This window comes from Micromesistius poutassou, assembly GCF_964030765.1.
Source record: "Micromesistius poutassou genome assembly, chromosome: 3".
Taxonomy (NCBI): Eukaryota; Metazoa; Chordata; class Actinopteri; order Gadiformes; family Gadidae; genus Micromesistius; species Micromesistius poutassou.
The window spans coordinates 21000308-21027165 of NC_140273.1; the positions used below are offsets into that span (position 1 = coordinate 21000308).

At 47.0% G+C, this 26858-nt stretch overlaps 1 protein-coding gene across 1 annotated transcript; it reads right to left on the minus strand.

The window, feature by feature from the left end:
• Positions 1–501: 501 nt before the first annotated feature.
• On the minus strand, positions 502–26718 carry ecpas (Ecm29 proteasome adaptor and scaffold). The gene is made up of 49 exons (XM_084465616.1): positions 26696–26718; positions 25875–26005; positions 25576–25692; positions 24933–25051; positions 24457–24606; positions 24147–24318; positions 23920–24059; positions 23419–23497; positions 23216–23335; positions 22695–22780; positions 22403–22478; positions 21841–21890; positions 21667–21733; positions 21327–21449; positions 20960–21063; positions 20378–20501; positions 19869–19949; positions 16491–16707; positions 16295–16386; positions 15888–16022; positions 15569–15731; positions 15121–15293; positions 12761–12862; positions 12436–12559; positions 11373–11518; positions 10933–10987; positions 10655–10769; positions 10440–10508; positions 10181–10298; positions 9740–9907; positions 9395–9474; positions 9033–9138; positions 8833–8880; positions 8363–8481; positions 7357–7507; positions 7200–7265; positions 6626–6715; positions 6389–6455; positions 6183–6274; positions 5990–6056; positions 5449–5646; positions 4742–4953; positions 4603–4646; positions 4093–4285; positions 2816–2960; positions 2359–2464; positions 2136–2224; positions 1865–1936; positions 502–1506 (listed from the first exon to the last, which is right to left on the minus strand). Exons 1-49 carry the CDS (start codon positions 26715–26717, stop codon positions 1367–1369), a joined length of 5523 nt encoding a protein of 1840 aa, XP_084321742.1. The 5' UTR covers position 26718; the 3' UTR covers positions 502–1366.
• Between the last annotated feature and the right edge of the window lie 140 nt (positions 26719–26858).

Here is a 26858-nt window from a genome sequence, read left to right on the forward strand (position 1 = left end):
CCTCTTACTCGTGTCTTTTAACTACTTAACTGCACGACTCTTGAAGTCGGCCACCATATCAATATAATCATTTAAAAAACATGCGTTTAATTCCCCATTATTGTTGGTTGGTGTCTGGATGCATCGAAAAGTAAAGTCACTGCACTCCGCCAGTGTTGTTGGCTCTTTGCGCACATTGCTACGTACATCACCATTGTTTGTTAATTGTAGTAGGCTACAAGGATCAACTTTACACATAAAGCTGCAACATGAGTGTTTCTTTGGGATTCAACAAGTGCATGCGTCATTGTGGTTATATTCCCAATTTTCTTTTTACCATTTAATTACATTTTAACCATGACCAACTTGGACCACCAAGCTTATGGTCAAATGAGGCGGGCCTAGCATATAAAAAGGAGACAAACAAGGGGGGAATATGAGTGGGTGCAGGGTGAGTAGAATGAAAATAAGGGTGGCCTGAACTAAGGAGGAAGAAAAACTTAAACAAAATAAAAATGGGTCATTAGTTCTTGCATTTTTATTTAATTAGGGCACACATCAAGATTGCTCCCTCTCACACGTTACATTTTGCTTTTTCCTTTTCATTTCTAAAAAATAAACTGATAACCACCCACATTTACTTGGAAATGGTTGGAAAAACAAACACCTTTTAATACGATGGACGAGTACTCAAAGCCCTCGTCCTCCCATTTCATGATCCTTGCTTTCCAGGCCTCATCTCTAAAGACAATGCATTTGGCACGGTGATCCATGTCGTCCGTATGTTCAAACACTAGTGATGACGCCAGACAGCTTTATAACAAACCAAAGCATCTGCTGTCATACATACATCATGAATCAAAATAATAAAAATGACGCTAAGCTAAGCCACAGAAGTAGTTAAAATCTCAGAACGCGCAGGGATACAGTGCTCATGAAAACCAACACATTGGTTCATACAATTTATTCAAATTACTTCCTGATTCCATTATTATTTCAAACAAACAAAACATGTAAACCTGTCGACAGATCACAACATACACAGCCTTCCCCGTCGCTGCAAATCCGGTGTTTAAACTCGAAGAAAACCATTTCGTGTTCTCCCTATCGGGCCTCTTAAAGACGAGGAGTCCCTTCCTCCCACCCCCAGCTGTATACACTAAAGCTAACAAGTCAGTCCACCTGCATGGAGTGCGCCCTCCCCCCCAGCCCTGGAAATATGGTAAATGCCCCTTAGACTATTAGGTTTTGTTAAGCGGAAAGGTTGGTGCGTGTACGTCTCTGTGTGTTGGCTTCCAGAGTTAAAACAGGCGGGCGGGGGGGGGGGGGGGGCTGTTGATTGGCTGGCTGTGCGGGGGGGGGGGGGGGGGGGGGGGGGGGGGCGGGATCAGGGCTGGCTCTGGATGTGCCTGCGAAGTTCCTGGGCCTTGTCCCTCAGGTCGGGCCGGCTGTCCGTCTGCAGCGTGGAGAGGGAGCGCTGGAGCTGCTCCCTGCTCTTCACCGGCACGCAGTCCCACTGCTCGCTCTCTGTGGGGTGGGGACACACACACACACACACACACACACACACACACACACACACACACACACACACACACACACACACACACACACACACACACACACACACACACACACACACACACACACACACACACTTTGGGATCCAGTTGGACTATTCTGCTGGGTGGTTCACTTCGGTACTTTTGAGGACCAATTATCAGCGCTTAAGGCAGAGATTAAGGCAGAGTCTAACACCCCATTACATTCAGTTAACCAACATCAATCCAAAACACAAAATGCAGTAAAATATGACGAGAGAGAGAGAGAGAGAGAGTCCCAAGAGGGTCCTGTGAAAGCGCTCGTGTAATGAGTGAAGACTGACCTCCGGTCCTCTTGACCAGCAGCTCCACCACGGACAGAGCCTCGGTCCTGACAGACGAGTAGCTCTTGTTCTCTGAGCGGGGGGGAAACAGCGGTGTCACCAAGTGAAACCCACTCCGTACGGTCTACGGCGATCCAAAGGGGAGACCCGACTCACACAGCCAAGCGGTAGGGCCGGGGGTGTTGTATTGGCATGCCGAACGTGCATTAACGCACGTTGAGTCTGGTGGTTGAGACACAAGCCAGAGGGCCGGTGCGGAGGAAGGCCTTACCTAGAGGGTGTGGGAGGGCAGCGCAGGTCTCTGTGAGGATCAGGCACAGCGTGGTGGGATCCTGGTGGCTCTTCTCCAGCAGCATCAACCTACACACCGGACCACAAAACCACAGTGACCGACTGGACCACGGCTCTATGCGTTCTGGACGACAGCGTAAAGGAAACGGGCTGCGTATAAAGAAGGACGAGTGAGCATATGTGTGGAATGTATGTTACCATACCCCTGGAAGTAGGCCTTCATGGCCTGTAGAACGCTCAGCTGCACCCTCCATGTGCTCAGCTTGAGCTTCTCACACATCAGACAGCACACATCCACCTGGAAACGAGCTGCGCGCACACACAACACAAACGACAGCTTCAGTGCGCGTGTGGGAGTAATATCCTTCAACACAACCCAGCTCTACGTCTGCCCAGACGATGTCTGCTGACAGTCAACCATTGTTTATGACGGGTTGTCAAGGCAACGTGTTTGCTCTTTGCTCTTAACTCCCGCTTGCTGCTGGGATACATTTGAACGACGTGGGTCCGGTTAACCTACACACCGTATATTTTAATTTGAGGGCCCACGACTGTACAGAAGATCTTTGGAATGTATAACAGAAGAGAAACACAACGCCCTTTGACCTCCAGCCATGTCCCTCGTCTATTTACAGTTCACCGTCACTGCGTCCGTCTCACCTTGGGTCTGTTGGTTCTTGGGCCAGGCTTTGCCGAGCGTCTCGTAGGAGCAGAGGAGGGCGTCCGTCTTCCGCTCCTTGTCTTTTGCGTCCTCGTCGTCTTCGTCGTCGCGGGGCCGCAGGGCCCCCACACTCTGGGGGGAGTTCTGTCGGGACGCAGACGGGGTGACTGGACTGGACACAGCATGGGTAGCATGCACCACTACACCACCCCATCGCTATGAACCAACATGCTGGATCGAGGAGCAGGAATAAGGTATCCGTATTGTACTCCTGCTGTCTTAAGAGCAGCGTACTAGGAAGTGCAAGTAGCTGACAAGGATATCAACAAATGCCAACGGTACAAAAAGAAGGCGCAAATACTCGGGTACCCATGATGAAGACTCTAAAGGCTTGACTAAAATCCCTTTCCCACGATCAAAAAAATCCACCAATGTTGGGCTTTTGTCTCTGGAGGCAAAGGTTACAATCTGCGTTCATTGACGTCGCACGTTTTGCCCCTTTCTGGCGCGAGGCCATGACGTCCATACAAGTTCTGTACGTCGACACGGAAATCGAATCGAACAACATGCGGCAGCCATTTTGTTCCTCAACCAGAGTTTGAAAGTGAGACGTGAGTTAGACGTGAAGTAACGGTGAATAAGTGAATAAGTAACGGATGTGAAAAGAATTAACAAGCTTAACATTTTGACTGGCCTCCATGCTGCCGTCTACCCTTTAATAGCCAGAAGAAGAAAAAAGGCATACTTGTCTGCTGGCAATGCGAAAGGAGTTCATCGCCTGTTTTTAGTGGGCTTTCATCCCTATTTTAAAAACCTGCATATACGCGCATGACCGCATTTCTCTAAAGGGTGTAATGAATCGAGCCACGCAGCAGGGCACATACTCTCTTAAAAACATAGCTAGGATATAAGTAGGTGTCAGATCACCAACGTCAGGTGGCTACAAATACAGGTGTGAACACATCAAATCAGATCACAAAAACACAACTAAACTGGTTCAACATCGTCTCACAGATGAACGTGTTTGCGTGAGCTGGCTATTCTTCAAGTTCGAAATGCAGCAAAAGACGATCACAGTAACACTCAATGAATGCCCGGTGAGAGATTGTTTCATTTAGGCCATAAAGGCTACCAGCTATATTTAATTTTCACACTATAAATAGGGCTTTCATCCCTATTTTAAAAACCTGCATATACGTGCACATTTTTTTGGGCTAAAGGCTACAGGTCATCAGGGAATGCAACCCGTTACGAGCGTTCCAGAAGAGCGTCCTACCTTCTTGATGAGGGGGAAGAGGATCTCAGCCACCTCGCTGAAGCGGTCCTCCTGGCTGCTCTGCAGAACGTCCCCGGCGCAGCGCAGGGCCGCCATCTTGTACACCAGGCTGTCCTTGCGGCACTCCTTCAGCACCAGCTCCAGCACCTCCGGGACGGTGGGCTGGCCCGCGCACGGCTTTTGCAGCTCCCCGCTGAAGTAGAGCGAGAGAGAGAGAGAGAGAGAGCGAGAGAAGGGAGGTTGTAACCCGTAACCCATGTGTTGTAGATCTACATCCAAGCAGCCAGGAACATTTTTTGAATGGTCTTTTAAGTAAAACCTGCACTATGCAACGCTTCTACTGCAGCTATGTACCACATTCCAAAGAAATCCAACGAGAACATTTCTAAAGAGGAAACCGTCCACCCATCAATCCATTCAAGGAATGTTTCTCGATGACTAGTCTCATCCGGTCAACTTTCCCCCCTTTTCATTCATCCTTTATTTTCTGACAGCTATTGTGAGACCAACCTGCATTTAGACACCACTGAACCAATGGCTATGAGCAGCTCCTCCTGGAAGACATGGGAAACACAACAGGAGCACAGCGTGAGAGGCGGCAGGAGAGACGTGGACACCACCAGCCGGAGTTCAGGACGAGCCCTCGTACCTTGCCCGCCCAGGTGCGCCCGGCCAGGCCGTTCAGCAAGGCCGTCAGCACCAGGCCCAGGTGCGGCGCCACCAGCGAGCCGGTCTGTTCCCTGGCGACCGTCGCCATGGCGGCCGCGCCCTGAGCTTTGATCTTCCAGGACTGGGACTGCAGGGCCTTCTGGGTGATGGTGATCAGCTCCGTCATGTAGAGCCGGATGCCTCCGAAGCTTCCTGGAGTCGGGACGGGAAGAAGGCTTGTCAGTTTGACGCGTCAAGAGGTGGGCTGGTCGGCCCCCCACCTGATGAGCTAGGAGGTGTCTGCAGTGTTTTGACTGTTTTGTCTGAGATGCAGCATGCACAGTGTTGTGCTGGTTCTTGTGAATGCATTTAAGGAAAGAGCTTATGCTAATAATGCACAATAGTGCACAGAGCAAGGACAAGCCAAAATAATTGAGTCACTCACAATTGCAATATCTTACAAATAATAATAATACGATAATTATATAAAAATATTAAAGACATTACATTACACTACATTATAAAATGCTAAAGCGAATCAATCGTATAAAGAATAATATAAATTATAGGACATTATATGAAGTCAAGATCTCATTACATGCAAAGAAACCCAACCAAAGAAAGAAATTCCTCCCAACGCCTGAAGACCAGCCCCATCATCACCACCCAGTCCACGGAGTCGTTCACCCCCCCCCCCCCCCACCTCACCTGGCACGTTCTCCTGCCACACCTCGGACCACAGCGTGGCGTCGTGGCTCTCGCCCTGCTCCTCGTCGGGGCCGGGCAGCTGGTGCATGCCCAGGAAAGCCAGCGGCAGGGCCAGCCCCGCGTGGCCCTTCAGCACGTCAGGGCTGTAGTGGCTGATGGCGTGCAGCGTCAGCACACACGACGACTTGTACACCGGCTCTGCAGGACCGGAGGAGAGGGTCAGAATCAATGAAGGAAGGGGGGAAAAAAAGAGAATGAAGAATTACGGATGATGTTAAGGAAAAATAAAGACGATACCCTTGCCTATTCACTAAATAATTGAATACACTGAAGGAGAACCGAAACCCCAACACCACTTGTACACCGGTTTGCATTGCAGCGGACTCCCTCTGTAGGTTACACATGGTATTGCATGCATCATCTCTGATTGGCTGATAGGGTCACCCGCTGATTAGCACTGGGACACACATGTCCTCCGCTTATCAAAGTGAATTGAAGGAGGGTCAGGGGGGTTCTCCTCTAGAGTCAGAACAGCGCTCACCCTCCTTCTCCAGGTACCAGGTGTTGAGCTTCAGCAGCAGCCTCTCCACACTGCTGTCCTTGGCCGTCTGACGGAGGAACACAACAAACAGACACCATCCTCAAACCCCAGTGCGGCAGTAGGAGCAGGAGCACCGGTCAATACGAGCAACAAAACACATGTCCCGTTCATCCAGGGGAGAGGGGGCTCATACCCGGACCAGGTGACCCAGGGCGAAGGCGAAGGCTTTCTGCATCACGCTGCTGCGGTCGTGGATGCCGCTCAGCAGGGCACTCATCAGTTTCCCTTTTTGTGTAAAAAAAAACAACAACAACACAAAAACGTTAGCACAGGCTAGACTACCAACACACGCTCCACATGGGTTCCAAATGCCTTCTGATCAGAGCTCCTCTACGCTACCTGAGTACGGACTGAGGTCCTGGGGACACTGAACGGTGAGAGAGACGATGACACTGGCACAGCCGCCCTACGGAGACACGGGGAGGCAGAATGAAGAGATGTTAGTAGACGTGAGGGTGGCTATGGCGTCTCAGCATTAACACGCGCACACGTGGAAATCCACCAAGACTCGACAGTACAGACACGCGTATGTGCGCGCGTAAGTGCGTGTGTGTGCGTGTGTGTCCGCGTACGTACCTTGGTGCCCAGTCCCACTCCACTCTTGAGCAGCTCACAGAGTCGGGGCACCAGCTCTCCCAGCACGGAGACGTCCAGGTGCTGCAGACACTGGACACACAACACATGTGTTCAGTGTGACCGCATTTCTCTGAAGGGTGTAATGAATCGAGCCACGCAGCAGCAGGGCACATGCTCTCTTAAAAACACAGCTAGGATATAAGTAGGTGTCAGATCACCAACGTCAGGTGGCTACAAATACAGGTGTGAACACATCAAAATCAGATCACAAAAACACAACTAAACTGGTTCAACATCGTCTCACAGATAAACGTGTTTGCGTGAGCTGGCTATTCTTCAAGTTCGAAATGCAGCAAAAGACGATCAGAGTAACACTCAATGAATGCCCGGTGAGAGATTGTTTCATTTAGGCCATAAAGGCTACCAGCTATATTTAATTTTCACACTATAAATAGGGTCCGCTGCAACAATGAGCCAGGTGGGGGCACGGTCGTACATGACTGCATTCATTCAAAACGGGAAGGTGTGAGGGGCCCATGGACATTTCAATATAAAAAGCTGCCTTTTTCATTACCATGTTAATGGTTTCCATCATGGGAGAGGACTTGGCAGCGCTGAGCCGGGCCGCATCCATGGCACTCTGGAGAGAGAGCACAGGGACAGGGAGGGTGAGACTCCTGGGACAGCGCCAACATGGAAGCCCCCCAGATGTGGAGCCAGCGGGGCAGTACCTTCTCCTGCTCGGTGGCGCGGAGGCTGAGGTAGTTGAGGACGGCGGGCTCCAGGGTGCTGAGGGCCTCCAGCAGGGCCGGGATGAGGCGCGGGGCGTGGGGCTTCAGCCGGGCACCCGCCGTCTTGCTGATCTTCACCAGGGTCTGGATGCTGCGGGACGGGGGGGGGGGGGGGTGTAGTATATATATAGTATGCAGGAGTGAGAGAGGGTAAGTGAGTGGTGGAGAGCACATTGTAGTATTATAGTGTAAAGTATTATATGGGTACAATAATGGTAAATGGACTGCATTTATGTAGCCCTTTTCTAACCAGTGCGCTTTACAATATTGCCTAACATTTACCCATTCATACACACGTTCACGCACCGACGGCGGTGTCAACCAAGCAAGGAGAGAGCCTCAACACTAACGTAACGTAATGAAAACTTTATTCCGCCGCGTCTCGCATGAGAAACGCTGTGGCCGTTTGAAACAACAATTTCTGCCCATGGTGACAAACCATTTCAAGATTAATAAGCCAATGCTCCGATGCTTCCAAAAAGGAGGCCGTCAATGTGATGCCTCGATGTACAAGCCCCCGTGAGAACCCAGTGTTCCGCTCCCCGGTTCTGCCGCCCTGTGCACCTTGTTTCTTTCTGCCGTGAGCACCTGGTACTTTTGGCAGAGTGCCCTGGACGGCCAGATTTAAAAATAATTCACCCCAAAAGAAAGGAAACGACGTCACTGCAGATTTAGGTATTGATATTTTACGGTTGCTGTGCAAGAGGAAAAAGGCGCGGCACAATGCTCTACCTTTTTCTAGGCTTCAACAGTGCAGTGCAGTGAGCACTGCACTGTGCAGTGAGCTTTGCGTATTAGGAACCCAAGGTTTCCGCTAGATCGTCTCCTTGCGTTGCGTTTAGCTTCATTCATCCTTTCAATCTCCGAACACCACTGACGTCTGACTGGGCTGTATGTGATGCTGCGATGGGCGATGGGCTCCTGTGTGTGACGAGCAGAGGGGTACCTGAGGGAGCGGACTTCCGCCACGTTGCTGACGATGCCCTTCTCCAGCAGGGTGGGCAACAGCACGGCCACCGTCCTCTGGGCCCCCGTGCCCGTGGACTCACACATACGAGCGCAGACCTGGGGAGAGAGCCCGGTGTGTAGGGTGTTAGGGCTGGCCCAATACAGCATTTCAACCTCTGAATATTCGCTAGGTTTACGATTATTCTAAATATTCAGAGAAAAATAAAGAATAAAAGTCAGTAGAAAATGACAATAAAAAAGGAGGACAATTAATTTGAATGGCTATCCAACAACATAATGTAAAAATATTATAATTTTCGGCCTTTGCACAACACACACACACACACACACACACACACACACACACACACACACACACACACACACACACACACACACACACACACACACACACACACACACACACACACACACACACACACACACACACACACACACACGTCTTACCTTGCTGAGCGTTTTCAAAGCAATGTCGGCTGCCTTACGAACAGACTCCTGAAAGAAGTGATCAGTCAGGATCAATATATTATAGCCAACGCGATCATCATGAGCCGTGTTCAATAGTGAGCCACAGTATATTCAGAAGCTCCCTTCACATGCTGAGAGGTGGCAGCTTTTTGTGGTGTAAAATAAAGTCATGAACTCACCTTGATGTCATCCAGCACTCTGAACAGCGTCTCCCACATCTCCGCCAAGTAGTCGATGATGTCATCCGCCTGCCGGCCGCGGATGAGGTCGTTCAGGGCCAGACAGCTGAACGGAGAGACATGTGGAATAGTGAATGAATGTGGGAGGCGGGTGAGGAGTGCATTAACAGGGAATTAATACCCAGCCGTTCCTGGTTCCCCCCGGCAATGATACACCCAAACACTTCATGTCAAACCCATGGGTGAATAAAATGACAGCATTTGGATTTGGCAGGGAATTATGTCACCAAAAGACACACACACTCACTGACTGACTGACTGACTGACTGACTGACTGACTGACTGACTGACTGACTGTGTACCTGGACTCCCGAACTCTCCAGGTAGTATTGGTCAGGTTGGAGATGACATCCTGAAGGATCTCTTTGAGATACTTATCAACCTGAGAAGAAAAAAAAAAAACATATCAATAAACATGGACCCAAAAAAACTAAAACAGAAAGCAGTGAAAAATACTGAAGACATGTCATCAGATTAGAATTTCTAATAAATTGCAGTAAAAGTATAACTCCTAAATCCTCAGACAGCACCCAAGTCTAAACTAAGACTTATAATTCTGTATCAAAACTAAAAACAGGACAACGAGTAACCAGATGAAACACACGTCACCCAATATGTGGTGCGTGTGCAGGAGTGCGTTGGGTTACCAGGGTCTTGTCGGTGACCAGGGCGTCCCAGATGCTGGTCATGGCCTGTCGGATGGCCATGTTGGGGTCAAACTGGTAGCGGTAGAGACGAGGCACCAGCTGGGGCAGGAAGGGGGCCAGCTGCTCCCCGGCCTTCGCAGCTATGATGTTGAAGCCAAAGGCTGCCCCCTGCAGGGAGGAGGAGGAGGTACAGGACACAAAGAACCACGTTAGACAGACAGTAGTAGCAGATAATACTTTGAGTTTGATGAGAGAAGGTTTGGTCATCACTATCAGTAATGATTCTTATTATTTAAAGTAAGGTCACAATCAATATTTATAATAATAATTATATATAATACAAGCTGAGGTGCTTACTTGGTAGAAAGAAAATCGGCCAAAGGCCAGCTATTTGACATTTAATCTGTAACTATTATGATAGGTCAGCTGTGCTTTTTATACCTTGCGGGAGTTCCACATGGCATGGTGATTGGCCAGGTTCATGAACTTGTAGACCAGATCCGGTTGGTTCAGGTCGCTGGCCAGTGAGCACAGCTCCTTGTAGGTAGACAGCCCTTGACTGCCAGAATTCACGGCGATGGAAAAAAAAAAACGTTATTCAAAACATGAGCATGTTTAATGAAATGTTGGAATACTTCTAATCTAAATGTAAAGGAATTGAATAGGAATAAATGGACACAGTCCAGTTAACATAGCTCACCCGTCGGGTGCTTTTCCCAAAGCCTCGCCCTGGAACACCTCTGTGTCTTCAGAGACTGCGTGCTTCACTCTGCAGAGAACAAACCATTATACTACTTATCCAGAAACCACTGGTTGTGGTCTCCAACTCAGGCCTTGACTAGGTTCACCACACAACACAGGTAAAGGCCTCTCTGACCGCCCCCTGTAGCCGGGACCAGTAGGGTGCTTTCTCACCTCTTGCCCGTCATGAGGGTCTCCACCAGCGTGGACACCAGCTCCTGCTGGTCGGCCTCCCCTCCCATCTCATAGACCAGGCCCAGGCCTTTAGACGCCACGTCCTGACTCAACTCTGGAAGGACAGACCGGGGATCGGTCGGAGAAAGGGACATGGAGCAGAAAGGTACAGTTGTTTTTCAGTGTGTGCTACTGCCTAAACGTTAGACATGAAGTCTGAATTGAACAATGGGCAACAGTGGGGCAGGAGTGGACGATCATAGGGATCCAAGTCTTACCGTCGGGGTCGGAGAGAATGGAGATGAAAGCCGTCTGAATCTCCTTCAGGTGGGACTGAGAGACAGAACAAAGCACAAATTACATCACTGTTGCCAGAAGGAATAATGTGACTAAAAGGCCTTGCACAGTGCCCCAACAAACACAGACCCCCAACGTAAGGATGGCGACAGCCACTGATGAGACATGTTCAACACAAGCCTTCACCAGACAACAACCCACAGATTCCCACAGAAACCCCATGTTGGGGTTTGGTGGAGTTTGTTATGTTTTTTAGGGTAGTGAAAGCACCTTAATAAAACACAATCGTAATTAAATGTACTTTTAATTACGAATAAATGCTACCAGACGAACACATGCAATTTGTTGGATGAACTAAACAACAATTTATGTACGAATGTATGAATGTGCAGCCTTCTGTCCATCTTTAAATCCAGGGTACCTTGATCTCCTTGTGGTTTCCCAGTTTGCGGACCAGGGAGAGCAGCCAGATGCAGGCGGCCTGCCGGACGTGGGGGTTCTGGCTGGGGATGTACCTGGAGAGCACCGCGTTCAGGACCCAGGGGACCACGTCGTTGCTCTTCACATCTGAAGCAATGGATCAGGATTGAACATGACACATTTCTGAATTATCAGTGTAAGAGCCAAATTCATGATTTCATGTGTTATAATAATTTAGTTGAAAGTGTTAAAAATGCAATAGTTAAGATAAATAATTTCATTGTGATTTGAAAGAATATGTAGGCAAAATGAATAATATAATGATGTGTTAATGAAAACGTTCCAACGCTTCCAATCAGAGAGCAGCGCGTCAGCTGTTCAGCTCAGATTGAATTCAGAAATGTTGGAAGCAACATACTTTTTTGACCGTGTAGACAAGTATGTATGTGAACAACTTTATCAGTAAACACTTTGAAGAAGATCATCTTGCCTCACTCGCGGTTCAATTACTAGTTGTTACGACTGAATTCAAATTGTGGTACAGAAGACTATAAACGAAACAGCGTGCCATTACAATCAGTTATATCTCAGAGAAAGTCCTTCTTGAAGGGGAGGTCAACCGTATGTCTAATTTATGCCCAGATAAAATGACTTCAATAACTTCTTATTTACTTTCAAATAGTGCAAAAACAACCAGGAGTCATTCATTCATTCAGATGTTTCTCCTCTCCCCTCCCATGGGCTTCCCCAGAACCTGTTCCCACAAAGCTGAGCCACACCCATATTGCACCATCCTTTCAGCTTTCGGAAGTTAGTTACACAAAAAACAAGACAATGAAGAGAAAGAAAAAAAACATTATAAATATATGCTTCCGTGGAGGTAGTGTCAACAGTGTCCCTTCTCTCTACATAATTCTGAAAAGTCTGACAAATAGTTTGAAACTTGAGGGCCCAGCCTCTAAAACATTCTCTCTAGGTTCAGATGGTGCTTAACTCAATCCTCACAACGTACAAGGCTCGTCATTGCCCTCTAGTGGACTAACGGTGTGTGCTCCGGTGCTTACTGTTGGGCGGGCTGTACTCGTCCTCAGTGCAGGTCCACGGGTCTCTGGCCGCGCCGGAACTGGTTCCCACGGCAGCGCTGGTGATGGCCTCGCCTACTGTGAACTGGAGCTCCACCTGCTTGGCCTGAGAGAGTGAGATCAAAACCCATGTGAGCAAGTTGAACGGTTCAAAATGGCAACAGAGAACTTAAGGAAAGAAGGAGGCCAGGATAGAAATAAAAATCATTTGATACGTCAACAAAAAATAAATCCTTTAAAAAGAAAGGATGGCAATACAGTAGGTGATATCAGTAACGTCTGACGGTGGGACTTGTGGACCTCATACCTCCACAGAGTCCATGAGTCCCTGGATGATCTTCTTCTGGTGTGGGAAGTCTCCGTCACCCACAGGGAGAGAGCCCAGCGTCTGGATGGACCTCTCCTTCATCTGAGACCAACAGTTTAGTTCAAGTTTAAGTTTAATTTGTCACATACAAAGTCTTGTGTGCACAACTTGCAGGGAAATACTAACTTTGCCTGCTCATTTGACTATACTGAGACGATAAATAATAAACACAAACACTGGATGAACAATTATATTTTATGCAAGTATATATATCGTCATTTATCGGTGAAAACAAAACCGTAAAAAAGGACCAACAAGGGGGTAATATATTGGGGATATGATAAAAATGCTGTTAGTTTGGTGTATGCTGTAGTATCCACAGTACATTCTATCAATTTAACAACTGCTTTATGGAAAGACATATGGTTTAATGTCCTTCCGTAAAGCAGATGTTACATCGATTGTTGTAGGGCAGTAAAATAGTCAAACAAAAAAAAATTCATGTTTTTTTTCTTCAATGTTTTGCATAGGCTGTAGAACAAGGAGATTTGGACGAGTTCCAGCAGTCACTGCGACTTGAGGGCTGTTTGTTTAATGACAGAAGACGCGTGGGAGGCCCAGAGGATCCAATTTGGCCCAGAGGATCCAAATGATGTTTGACTTGCTGAGCACTGTAAGGACACTGCGGCCATGGACGCCCAACAGCAGCAGTTTGATGATGATTAAAGGATAAGGGGATTTCCAGACCTCGAGTCTATTTCTCCATCAATTTGGGTCTGAGGGACTAATACAGACCACTCTTTTGGTCCAGTGTTGAACACTGCAGCAGTAATCTGTGAAACTGCAATGTAATCCTTTGGGGCAGTAGCACCCGTCAATGCATGCTCCTCTGAAAATGGTGTTTTCTGCCATTAACAGGCTCAGAATGTTGTTATAAGCGTCTGACAACATCATGGAAAGTATCCCCACAGAGAGATACAGCTTTTTTCTTTACGGCTTGATCTGTGTTTGTTATTGCGTCTGACACTCTTGTTGCAGGAATTGTCCCTGTCGTCATTCTCAACCCTCTCAATCTCAACCCTTCTTCACTCTAATCTTTTAGATAACACTAACAACACAACAACCTCTTGCCAGCACTCTCCAAGCCTCACTCACGTTTCTACCTTCTTCTTCCTGTCACAACTCAACTCTCCCAGAGCACAGGGCTTATATAACAGAGAGGCAGGAAACTTGAATGATACATCTAATGTGGCATTGCCCCTCAGTAAAGAGTTTTTGGAAAGATGTGATCTATATCGTGTCTTCTATTCTGAAAGTGAAAATACCACTCTGCCCACTAATTTGCCTTTTAGGCAGTAGAGTAGAAAATATTGAGACAACTCTTACTCAACGTGTCATAGCTTTAGTCTTTTTGTCAGTGAAACGAATTATGATGAATTGGAAAATACATAAACCCAATTGCTTCAACATTGACAATTGGTTAAAGGACTTCATGGACCTCCTGTCAATGGAACGGGCAACATCGGTGCTCAATGACCTTGACCGTGGGGATGAAGGACCCTGGATCTTTATAAGACTGTATTCGAGAAACTGGGTATTTAAATTAATTGATTGAATGTTATGGATCTGCACCCCCCCGTGTTGTACCATGTATTGTTTTGTAATGTCCTGTGAGTTTGTCATCTTGTGATGTATGTATATGAGGTTTGTGATTGTTTTTTGGTAACCCTTTTTTGTTTAATAATAAAAAATATAAAAAAGAACTCTCCCAGAGCGAGACCTCAACTTGAGCCATACTTGGTTGCATACAATAACAGTGTTGTTACAACATTATGCGAAAGGTAAAGATCAAAGTTGTATTTCTATATAACGATCCTTTCTACATTGTCTGACAAATATAACAGTCTGAGCCTGTCAGTGGTAAAACAAGCACTTTTAGAGCTTAATTTTTAGAGCTTTATATTGACAGGGCACAATTTCCCCAAAGGATTACATTGCAGCCTGTCTTGCGGATAATGGCTGCAATGTTGTCGCACAATACCGCATTAGTCCCAGTTGGAAAAATCCCAAAGGCTAGTGTTAGGGGTGCCTCATAAAATTTGGGCCTGTGAAGCCTTTTGACACTAACTGTGCTTAAAGGATATATATATACACAGTATAAAACTATTTGACCATGGCACACAAACTTTTCAGAATACGAGGATAATGGACAATGGTTATCAGGATACACGTATCAACACACACACACACACACACACACACACACACACACACACACACACACACACACACACACACACACACACACACACACACACACACACACACACACACACACACACACACACACACCTACACACCTTGAGGGTCTCCTTCCCAGAGGGGATTCGGGCCAGCAGGTTGTCCACGGTGGACAGTTTGGTGAAGCCTTCTCCCTCCACAGGGATCAACAAGGACCCGTTGCGGCCAACCTCCCCCAAGGCGGTGCAGGCTGCCACGGCCAGTAATGCACTGCTGTTGTCCAGGAAGGAACCTGGGAGGGACACACACACATACACACAAAGGCCAGTGATTAACCAAAGCAGCAGGAACCTTCAAAAAATCGGACCACATAAGGATCCATTTTTATTCCCCAATTTTAGGAGATTGACTCAGCTGTTTGAGCAGTGTAACCATTGCTAACTGACAGATTTGAAGCTTGCCGATATTGAAGGACCTCATAATGAGAGGACAGTGAAGGGGCCAGTAATACTTAACAGACTTTCATTAGCGTCCGCTTCCATTCTAGTGTCGCATGAGAATACATACCAATGGTCTTGGTTGCCAGGGAAACAAGATCGTCATCGTCCTTGGACACACCGGTCTCCATCTTATTGGGAGAATCCTCCATGGCGTACTCCTTCCTCTTGCTCATGTACCTGCCCACCATGTAGCCCAGAGCCAAAATGGCGCCATGCTGGGTTTCTGGGCTCTGTCATCCCACAACAACAAACAACATGGTTAGTCAGACAAATGATTTAGTACCAATATTGACGTTGCATTAATATCTCACGGTCTAAAGTAAACAGAATGAAAGCGGTGCGTCATATATCATTCACACAGAAGCAGGTGGAGGGCAGTAACGCACGTGGTTGTCTTTGGTGATCTTGACCAGGTTGTGCACGGCGGTGTTCAGCTCACTGCCAGACATGGTGGAGACCACCACGGCGTAGAGCTGGGCGGCCAGCTCCCTCATGTCCTCCTTGTTGGTGTTCATCAGACTCTGGAAGACATTATATATAGAGAGGAATTAGTCACCTATACATGTGGTAATGTAAATGAGAGGGGGAATCTTCAAGAGTGAAGCTGATAAAGCTTTGTCAAGTATGGGATCTCTAAACATTGTGTGTGATTGGCCAACATTTAGGATGGCATTAATTTTATGTCTGTCACGCAAATAATAGTTGATACACCACAAGGCAATGGATCCATCCGCAATAAAGCTTTATACAAGACCACCAACAGCAGTAGAGAGTCTAGTCAATATTTACTTACTTTAATCCAGTCAATTTTCTCCACAAATATTGGCGCCAGCTTCTCTGGACACACAGAGACCACTTCCAGAAGACAGTACATAACTGGAATCCCTGTGGACGGATAACAGTGCAAATAACACATGAAGATAGGATTCAAAATGTAAGAAAAATACAAAAATAATACAACATGAACATAGACCCTGAGGTGTCCTTACCTCCTATGGCCGACAGGAGCTGCTGCAGCAGGTCAATGTAAACATGCACAGGGTTGCTCTCCGCACCCTTTGACCCCAGGGGCTGGGGGTCAGAGGTCAGCAGGGTGTGGATGTAGCGGCCGATAGCGGGCGCATCGTCCTGCATGTCCACCAGGTTCTTGGAGAGCGGCGTGGTGCCGGCGCTGTAGGCCAGACACATCCTCAAGTAGAGCATGATCTGTAGACACAGGGAGAGGAAGTACAACAGACCGGTTGTCAAGGGGATGCAGGTGACATCACAGACATTTAACCAATTTAGCTGCTTTTAAAAAAAAGGTACAGTGTGTTGGATTAAGTGGCATCTAGAGGTGAGGTTGCAGATTCCCATCACCTGAATACCCCCCTTCCTCACCCCTCCATTTACAATGAGGTAGGACCAGCTACAGTGGCCGGTACCGGCCTGTAAAAGTGGCAGCAGGTGTTTCCAAAAATGATGAGACAGCAGTGAGTAGCCAAGTGTAAAGTGATGAGGTTCCTTGATCGATTTATTTATTGTTTTTAGTTGTTTAGTCCAGTGGTTCTCACAGTGGGGTCCTCGGCACATTGCCAGGGGGTCCATGAAGAGTTTGCTACAAAAAGATTTTTTGTGCTTTTTTATCGTCTGTTAACACTACTTGATTTGATTAATCAAAATGTTGATGTTGCACTAGTTACATTGTGTTCCACTGTGTTACAGTTACTTGTACTTGCCTCTCGCTCACTCACTCATTCACACACACAAAACCACAGAAAATGGTTAAACCTATATTTCCGTAATACAGGAAGTATTACTCAAAAAGTTAGATTCTCTCTGTGTATTGCCTGTTATTGCATCTGTTCATTTTCATTGTCTCTCTAGTTCATCCTTACTGACCGCCAGAGGCGGTGCTTCAAGTACTAAATGATCCATCTCGCGCAGGTCAAGTGTTAATACCAACAAAGTCACCTGTGACCCCTGATGACCCCAGCCTATATCTTGCGGTGACATCAGAGGATCTGTTCCTTTTCATCTTCTCGCTTCGCAGGTATCTATGCATCACTGTGCTAGCTAAAGCTAAGTGGCTATTATTTTGATCTCGTTCCTTGCTGGTGGCCTTGTGACGTCTTGTCGGAGCTGTGAGCTGCTCGCCCTCCAAAGTCAGCAACGGACCCGCCAAGAGGTTTGGATTACCGTGGAACGCATCATCCTCAGCTGGGTAAGTTGACTTTGTGTTTTCTTACTACATATCGAATGCAACCTGTACTCGTTTGGGTTATATTTCGTGTGTCGGTGAAGGAAGTGTACTCGCTCCCTCTCCTGGCGTTTGTACTACGCTTATCGTTTAATTTCATTGTGTGCATTACCGGTTAGCGTTGCGACCGCTTGCCCTGCATTTCTGACCGGTGCGCCGTGGGTCTATCCGTTTTCGTTGTACTTTATTGGTGACGGCAGTGTGTGCACTCCCACTCCCAGCTTAGGTACATTTTACTTTTGGCCTACTTTAGTTTGCGTATTTTGGTGCCAACTTGGTTGTGCCCGCTTTGTGTACTAGCAACTACCCTTAACTGGTGAGGGCAGTGCTTTCGCTCCCGCGCCCAGCATTTATAGTTATAGTTAGCCTTGTAGATGGTAGTAGTGTTCCTGCTGAGGCTAACTTGTCTAGGCTCTAACACTTGTCGGTGAAGGCTGTGCTTTCGCTCCCTGTCCTGGCATTTATACTGCACTTGTTGTCTCATTTCGTCGTGACCGCTTACCCTCAACTGGTGAAGGCCGTGCTCTCACCCCCGCTCCCATCCCGCATAGGTGTGACTTGTAGTTGGTAGCTGTGTTCCCGCTAAGGCTAACTTGTCTGGATCTTTTCATGCAACATCTGTTGATGGTTTTGAAGGTTGTGTTTTTTCGCTCCCTCTCCCGGTGTCTGTTGGGTTTTCTGTGTGATTTTGCTGGTTGTCAACATGGTTGGCAACCACTCTTGCTCGGCCTGTATGGCTCTCCTGCACCTTGAGGATGGCCATGATTTGTGTCCCTCATGCCTTGGCCGCGGCCATCTGAAGGAGGGTCTTGCAGATGATCCCTGCATGAACTGCAGTTTCATGCCTCGGGCAGTGAGAGTTGCTAGACTGGCTGAGGTGGAGCAACTGTTGGGCCTTGCTTCGTCACCCGAACATTGCCCCCAGCCCAGCGACGTCATCCAGCTAAGAAGAAGATAGCAGGATGGTCGATCTAAACGTCGGGCTGCTGAGACCGCAGGCGCCACTCCCAGGAAGAAGGTTAGGGAGTCCAAGCTTGCCTCCAAGGTGGGCCAATTAACAGTGGAGCTCGATAGCATGAAGTCCCTCTTCCTGGCCTTCCAGGCTGGGGCAGGGGAGCCTGGTGCTCTTGCTCCTCCGGCAGCCGCCTTGTGGCCGGAGGAAGATGTGCTTTCTGTGGCAGCGTCAGCTGCCGAGTTTGGGTGTATGGGCCGGATGGGGCCCCACAGGATGTAGCCTCCCGTGCCTCCGCGGCGGTCTCCCGTTCCACCTGATGCTCGCTCTGTCAGCATCCCTGCAGGAGGCTGCAGTGGATGCTCCAGTCCACAATTTCAGCGACGCTTCTCTGCAGGCATTCGCGCTGATGTCTAGAGAGTTGGGGCGGTTGATGTCCACTCTCGTCCAGGCTCGCCGCCAGGTTTGGTTGGCACAGTCTCCTCTCACTGTGGCGTGCGGGAGAACTCTCCGCAGTGTTCCAGTGGAACCTGGGGAGCTGTTTGGATCTGCAGCTCTAGAGGCGCTTGAGCGCACGGTCCAAGCCAGAAAGACTCGGCAGCAGCTATCCGTGCTTCAAAAGGAGTGTGCCTCCCCCTAGCAGGCCTAGAAGTTCTTCAGCTGCCCCACAGAGGAGCTCTCATCCACAGGCTCACCCCAGTGGCTACCTCAGGTCTCAGCGCACACGTCCACAGCCTGCTCAGTGGCAGGCACAGGCCTCTCGGGCCCCTGAGCGACTGCCCTCGGGGCAACCTCAGGTCTCGTATGCTGCCCGTCGCTCCCCCAGAGCCTTTAGAGGCCGGGGGACCCGGTGCTGAGGCTCAGGGGTCGGCCGTCGGCTGTTTTTCCCAGCAGCAGCTCAGCTATTGGGCTGCTTCCACCAGGGACCCGTGGGTGCTTTCCACCCGGACCCACGGGTACAACCTTCAGTTCCGACGCCGACCCCCAGCCTACGGCCGGGTCAAGATGACCATCATACATGACCCGGCAAAAGCCCAATTCTTATTTTCATGGGATTGTACTCTAATTAAATCATACTCATGAATATATATCCACTAGATGCCACTACGTCTTACCCACTGCACCTTTAAGGACCAAACTGACATTTGATAGAATCTGTAAAAAGGTATGTTTTACCTCTCGAAATGCAGACGGGTTAAAAGGAAGAGTAGCAGTTCCTACGATGTACTTGGCGGGAGTCTTCAACCTCTGAGCGGCCTAGGAAATGAATGACGTTAGGTCATTCAAGACATAACAGGCATACAACGTATCCAATGCTTATATCCATCTAATATCGACATCTACATTATGGGCATTTCAAACTGAATGCTCACAGTAACTATATTGAAATTCAAGTATATCAAGTATTTATTATCAAAAAGGTCATACAGCAAATACAATATCAGCTCATCTGTCCTACTACATTTGTAAAAAATAATACTTCCCAAAATAATTTCCTCCTTACTGGTCCCAATACAAAACACATTCAAAGAAAAGAAAACCTGCAGGACCACAAGGTGGTAAACATTAATCCTTGGGGATAAATGTTGAATTTGCAATTTCTATAGAACAATCATTTATCTTCTTAGGGTAATGTTGAAACAATGTGCTTCCCACTGCAGTGAGCTGGGCGTTTGGGGCCTTACCTTCTCCTGGACGTAGGCCACCATGTCTGGGAAGGAAGGCATGGGTTTGGAGCCCTCCTTCTCTGATTTCTTGTTGGGAAGAATCTTGAGGGCCCTCTGAGCCTCCCCAGCCACTTCCTCTCTCCTGGGATACCGAAACACACCCACCATCACCATCCACCCCCTAACACTTCACTGGTGTGAACTCAAATAAAAATAAACGTAAACTCTACAACAACTTATTGTATATTCAAAGGGACGCAGTTACATGGTATTGGTATGGATTGACCCTGGTTCAAACCTTTACGTCAATGCACAAAAAACTGAAAAACGTGAATATTGACTCAAAAAGCCCTCTATGGGTTAACCGCATGCTATAATTACTACTGGTAGTCAAAAATACATTCTGACTGCACCCGCCTTAATCAGATGGAAGTAGTGGAGATAGTGAAAGCATGAACAGCAATACAGCCACGCCCAAGAAGTGTGGCAGAAGGCATTTTTTACATTTTGATAGCAGAGGGGACCAGCTCCACCTTTAAGAGTACATGAATACAGACACGTGGTGTTTGGTTTGTGGCCCGTGGTGGTGGATGTACGTACGGGTCTCCGGCCGCCAGCAGCAGCAGGTATCTGGAGGACACGTGGTCCCGGGCGAACACCGTGCTGGCAAACTTCATGGCCACCTGACGCACCTGCACCTCCGGCTGCAGAGAGGAACCCAGTGGAGCGGGAGGGAGCTTATGGGGCCGTGCATAACAGTCCAAACACGACAGCAATTAGGCTGCTGACATTGGGGTTCAAACCCGCAACCTTTCGACCGAGAACCTATTAATCGCTAATAAACCATTCTGTCCTAGTTACCCTACTGCACCATAATCACTCAGCTCTTACCTATTAAAGAATGAATAACCAAATAGAATACTTGATTCCGTCTGACCACAGATCTAGATGGAGCAGGCCGACCTACCTTGACGATGTACGCTGCCACCAGGGCCTCCATGAGGTTGAGCAAGGCCCCCTGTAGGTTGGTGTACGCCCCCACCATCATGGAGAGGGCCTCCTGGATGGCCAGGCGGACATCAGCCTCCTCCTGCGATACGTCAGGGCAATGAGTAAACAAAAACAATGGCAGAACACCAGTAGGGATAATGTCCAGTGTCATTATTCTAAAATAAACCGCACATTAAACAGCTACTTACTACACAATATATAGCAACAACAAATGATTTCATGGATTTAAAACAGTGGTCTGCGATTCAGAAACAACAGACTCCAAAATCGTACACATCTTAATTATCAAAAATTACCTTGCACATGGATTCAAAGAACTGCTGCACCAATGCAATATCCTTAGTGAAAAGTTGGGGCATGCGGCTAGCAGAGAGAGGACATGAGTACACATTAAATTATACGTAATTAATCAAATCAAATCAATAGTCAAATCAATAATACTAAAATAGTTATTTTTATTGTATCAATACCTGGAGAGTTTCCCGACAGCAGAGTACGCAAGACAAAGTAGCTTAGGATCCTGCAAACAGAGTCAAGAGGTTAGCAGCTAGAAGTTTTATGGGAGTCACAGAGGTAGTATGGGAGGAGTTGGAGATAGTATAGGTGAGGTCAAAGTGGTAGTATGGGAGGAGTTACTGTGGTAGTATGGGAGGAGTTACTGTGGTAGTATGGAGGAGTTACTGTGGTAGTATGGGAGGAGTTACTTTGGTAGTATGGGAGGAGTCAACGTAGTAGTATGGGAGGAGTTACTGTGGTAGTATGGGAGGAATTACTGTGGTAGTATGGAGGAGTTACTGTGGTAGTATGGAGGAGTTACTGTGGTCATATGTGAGGAGTTACTGTGGTCATATGGGAGGAGTTACTGTGGTCATATGGGAGTTGTTACTGTGGTAGTATGGAGGAGTTACTGTGGTCATATGGGAGGAGTTACTGAGGTATTATGGGAGGAGTTATTTTGGTAGTTTGGGAAGATTAGATAGATTAGAGTTACTGTGGTAGTATTTAGCGTGGAAGTTGCATTGTTGGATCTACCTCTTTGTATTCATTGATGAGCTTGGTCAGGCCGTTCAGCAGCATCAGCCCAAGAGGTTTGTTACTGTCAGGGCACCTACAAAGAAATTGACAAATTAGATGGATAAAAATGACAATATGTAGCATATTATTTAGTAATTGGGAAAAGGAAATTTAAGGAATTTCTGGGACACTTTAAAAACAAAAGAATATTTGATTTTAACAGGACAAAAATGAAAGTAAAATAAATACACACATCAATGTGTATAACTGGGGTAGCTACTAAAAAAAGGGGTGTAAGAAGTGTTCTTACACCATGCAGATGTGATGGACAAACTGCAGGGTCAGTGACAGTAGCTTGTTGTTGGTGCTGGCTCCAAACAGACCATCATACACCACCTGATGATGACACGGATTTAACATGTGAGGACACATAGGACAGACACCCCCCCTACTACACAAACACATATCCCTGTGGCATAAACATTGACTCGAGAAGGTGTTCAAACAGGTGCAATGACTGCAGCGATATGTGCATGAGTGTGTGGAGTATATTTTATTCAGAGTTATCTGTCTTAGTGAATCGTGCAAACAAGCACATGTTTGATGTCTTTATTTAGTGTTTATATTACATGTTTAATGTCTATTTAGTGTTTATATTATCACGTTTATAATGCCTTTATATAGTGTTTATATTACCACATAGTTCATGTCTTTATATAGTGGTTATATTATCACATGGTTAATGTCTTTATATAGTGTGTATATTATCACATGGTTAATGTCTTTATATAGTGTTTATATTACGTGTCAATGGCTTTATGTTCATGTTACCTGGATGTTGGCAGGGAAGCACTCCGCAGCAAGTCGTGAACGCAGCAGATGAGGCAGGATCTTCAGTTTCACCCGGGTGCTCACTGGCTCGTGCTTGAGCTCCTGCTTTACAGCCACTCCCTAGAATCAACACACACCGTCATTATGCGACATCATAAAAAAAACATCTCATGACATACACCGAGAGTCAGCTGAACACTGACCTTTGTTTTGAGGGGAATGTCACCCAGGTAGACCTTGTACATCTTGTTGATGATCAGAGGATTGTTCCAGTCCACAATGCTGAGGGGAGGAACACATGTGGGTCAGAGTAGAAGCCTTTCCATCAAAACATTATAAATAATTGCATCTATTTTCAAGACCTCCAATGCACCATAGTGAGTGTTTATATGTGTGTGTGGAGGGGGATACAACTTCTCATCCACTACCAGTTTTATTTCTAGTTAGTTTAGTTTTAGATACTAAACCCAATTTTTTTCAAGTGCTACAACAGGGAACCCCTGTGTTGCCTGAACCTTAAACTATCGATCAGGTTTTATGAAATGAGAGTTTGTATTAGTCAGTAATATATGTACACATGTATTTTGTTGTATTTTAATCAACAGAATGCAGCTCAGTGACGTATGATGCACCTAGTGACGGCATCTTTGTGGATGCACCGTGGACCCCATGGCGGTAAACACCCCAGGGGCCTTGCCACCCACCTCTGTTTGCTCTTCAGCTCCAGGTCGGCCGCGGTGGCCACGCTGTGCCGGGTGTCGCTGGAGGCCACCACCAGGTGCACCACCGTCTCCACCTCGGGCACCTGCTCCGCCTCGATGAACTTCACGATGCCCAGCTTACACTGCAGAGAGCAGGCAGACGTCGACCATGTGTCAATACAATCATGTCCACGAGTGAACGGTGGGAGGGGGGAGGGGATGCTGCATACCTGCTCCAGCTGCTCAGCGCTCCACTGGGCCTCTCCGATCACCCTCTTGGCAGCGTAGACGCTCATGCCTGGGGGAGGCTGGGGGAGACCCTGGCCAGGGGCTGCCCCAGCCACTGCACCTCCCTGGGGGGAGGGGGGACTGGGTCGAGTGGGTGATTCATTCAGCACAAACCTGCAGGTAAAAGTAACAATTTGACTCCCCAGGAAGGATTTCAATATGAATTAATTGCTGTAAAGAAGTTTTGAAAATGTATGGAAATATATCAGAATAATTCCATATTTATACATAGGAGAGTGTGCTGCTGCTCACCCATAGGGCATGAGGAGGACCTCCAGCATGAACTCCAGCAGCAGCTGGACTGTCTTGGGTCTCTCCATCAGTATGAAGGGAGAGGCCTTCTTTGAGGCATCCGCCGGGTACTTCATGTGGTACAGCGTAGGGATCAGCAGGTGCATCAAGCTGGGGCCAGAGAGAATTTACAGTATGAAGAATATATTCATATATATAAATGTAAGGATCTTGGGAGGAGACTAAATACAATACAAATCCTAAGACGTGTATAAAAAAATTAACATATTCAAATTCTGAAAGATGATGAGTCTCCATTGGCAACAGATTCTCTCTTTTGTCTTTCTTTTTATGCATGAAAGAGCAATGTACACTGTAGAGAAATATATAAATAACTTCACACTGACAAGGGTGGTTTTTTTTTGCTACCTGGTTGGAAAATGCTTCCTCTTGTGCAACTGTAGGTGGGTGTGTGCTCTGTGGATGCGTGTGTGTACCTGTCCTGCTGTGGCTGTGGTTTACCCTCCATGGCAGTGAGCAGAGTTGGGGCGAGCTCACATTGTTTGTCCACTTCCAGGCGGGGGTAACCCATCTTGATGTAGATGATGGTGAAATTCTAGGACAACAAAAACACACATACATGATTACAACCCTCACCCTAGTCAACAATGTACACATTTCTATAAATAGCTATACTGCTCTCTGGTCACAGTCACGTGACGCTATAAACACCACTATTAAAGTAAGAGAACATCCTTTTGGATCACGTGGTTCTATTTTATGACCCTTTTGATTGCAAACAGGCAACGCAGGAGTTAAATGAGTTAAAAAAGTAATAAATGCAGATTAAACAAAAATGAAATGTAAGTATAAGAAATATAGTTCTGCTGTATTTAATAAATTGCCCCTGAAATATATTTAAGATAACATGGACTTAAATGTCATGGTTTAGGCAATGGCAAAGTTGTTCCCCAGGAACAATAATCTTCCAATACAGGAAGGTACAGGTCCCACATTTCACAATATTGTATGCAACATTAAATGTGATGAATCCATTTGCTTTCATATGGGTCTTGCTTTCATTCAGAGGATATTGTGAGATGTCACCATCTACCACATGATTATGAATGACATAAGCACCGTAACAAAGGAGGCGGCTGCGGGGTCCTGGTACTGGACGAGGAGGGTTTCCACTGGCAGTTGGATTCTTGGTCTGCTCTTGATCCTTTTGTTCAGGTGGACCAGCAGCTCCATCACCTAGCACAACAGGCAGGAAAAGGTCAACGCTTGTTAGCAAGAGATCAGTCATGATACGGTAGTAGTATGGTTGCTTGAATAACTGAAACATTATTCAAATCCCTGTTGGATAAATAATGTGTGTGAAATAGAAACTCTGTTTTGATACAGAGCACACTGCCGAACATTAAGCTATGCATTACCTTCTTCCTTACTCCCTCTTGGACACTGGAGAGTTTAAGGAGTACAGGTGGTAGGAACTTGGAAATAATGTCCTGTAGCTGGTCATCTGTTTCTGCATGGCCCAAGCGAAGGAACACTCGTTCCAACTGATCTGTCAGACAAAAGAGACGACATGGGCCTTTAAGATCTGTTCCACTCTGTCAAAGAATCACCGGCTATGCTCCGACGAGTCATTAGTTAGGACGAAAGCTACGTTATTGCACATGTAATGGTAGAGATACACCTCACAGAACGGGAGTAACTTGCATGGCTTGCACTGTGAAAGCTGGCAATTACGATCTAACGACATGTTATGATATTCCTCCATTTGGTGGCTCTGATGAGCCTGTCATGTGCTGCAATTACCACCCAACATACATGTTATGTAGGCATGCCTCCCTGGGGCTGCACACTGACTCACCGCTGTTCAGACTCCAATCTCACATGACAATGTGACAATTCAACTCCGTGTTTCAATAACACACTAACGGCACAATAAACACATCAGTCATGATCATTTAATGGCAAATTATTAAACTGCGATACTTTCATTTTGACCATGACTGGGAAAATGGCCTCTGACGTTAGCATGCTAGTTAGCAAAGGCCGGTAGCTTCCCATGCTAATGCCCCTGCACCAGTCTTTTAAATGTAAGGTTACTACAAACGTATATTATTCATCATCAGTTGAAATGATAACATGGGAAACAGCACGTTACTTAAACAGACGCACACCAGTCACTTGCACAGGCAATACTAAAATAGATTGAACAAATAAGCAATAACGCAATAGAGAAACTTACTGAGTTCATCCTGAGCAGCCATATTTGCAGAGTCACTGGCGACCCTCCCAGTTTACGGAGCGCTACTGCACGCCGGTGTGCCACTCCTCTCCACAGACCACCGGTCCGATCGATGGAATACTATTGACTATAGACTCCCAATAAAGACGACCAAAAGAATCAT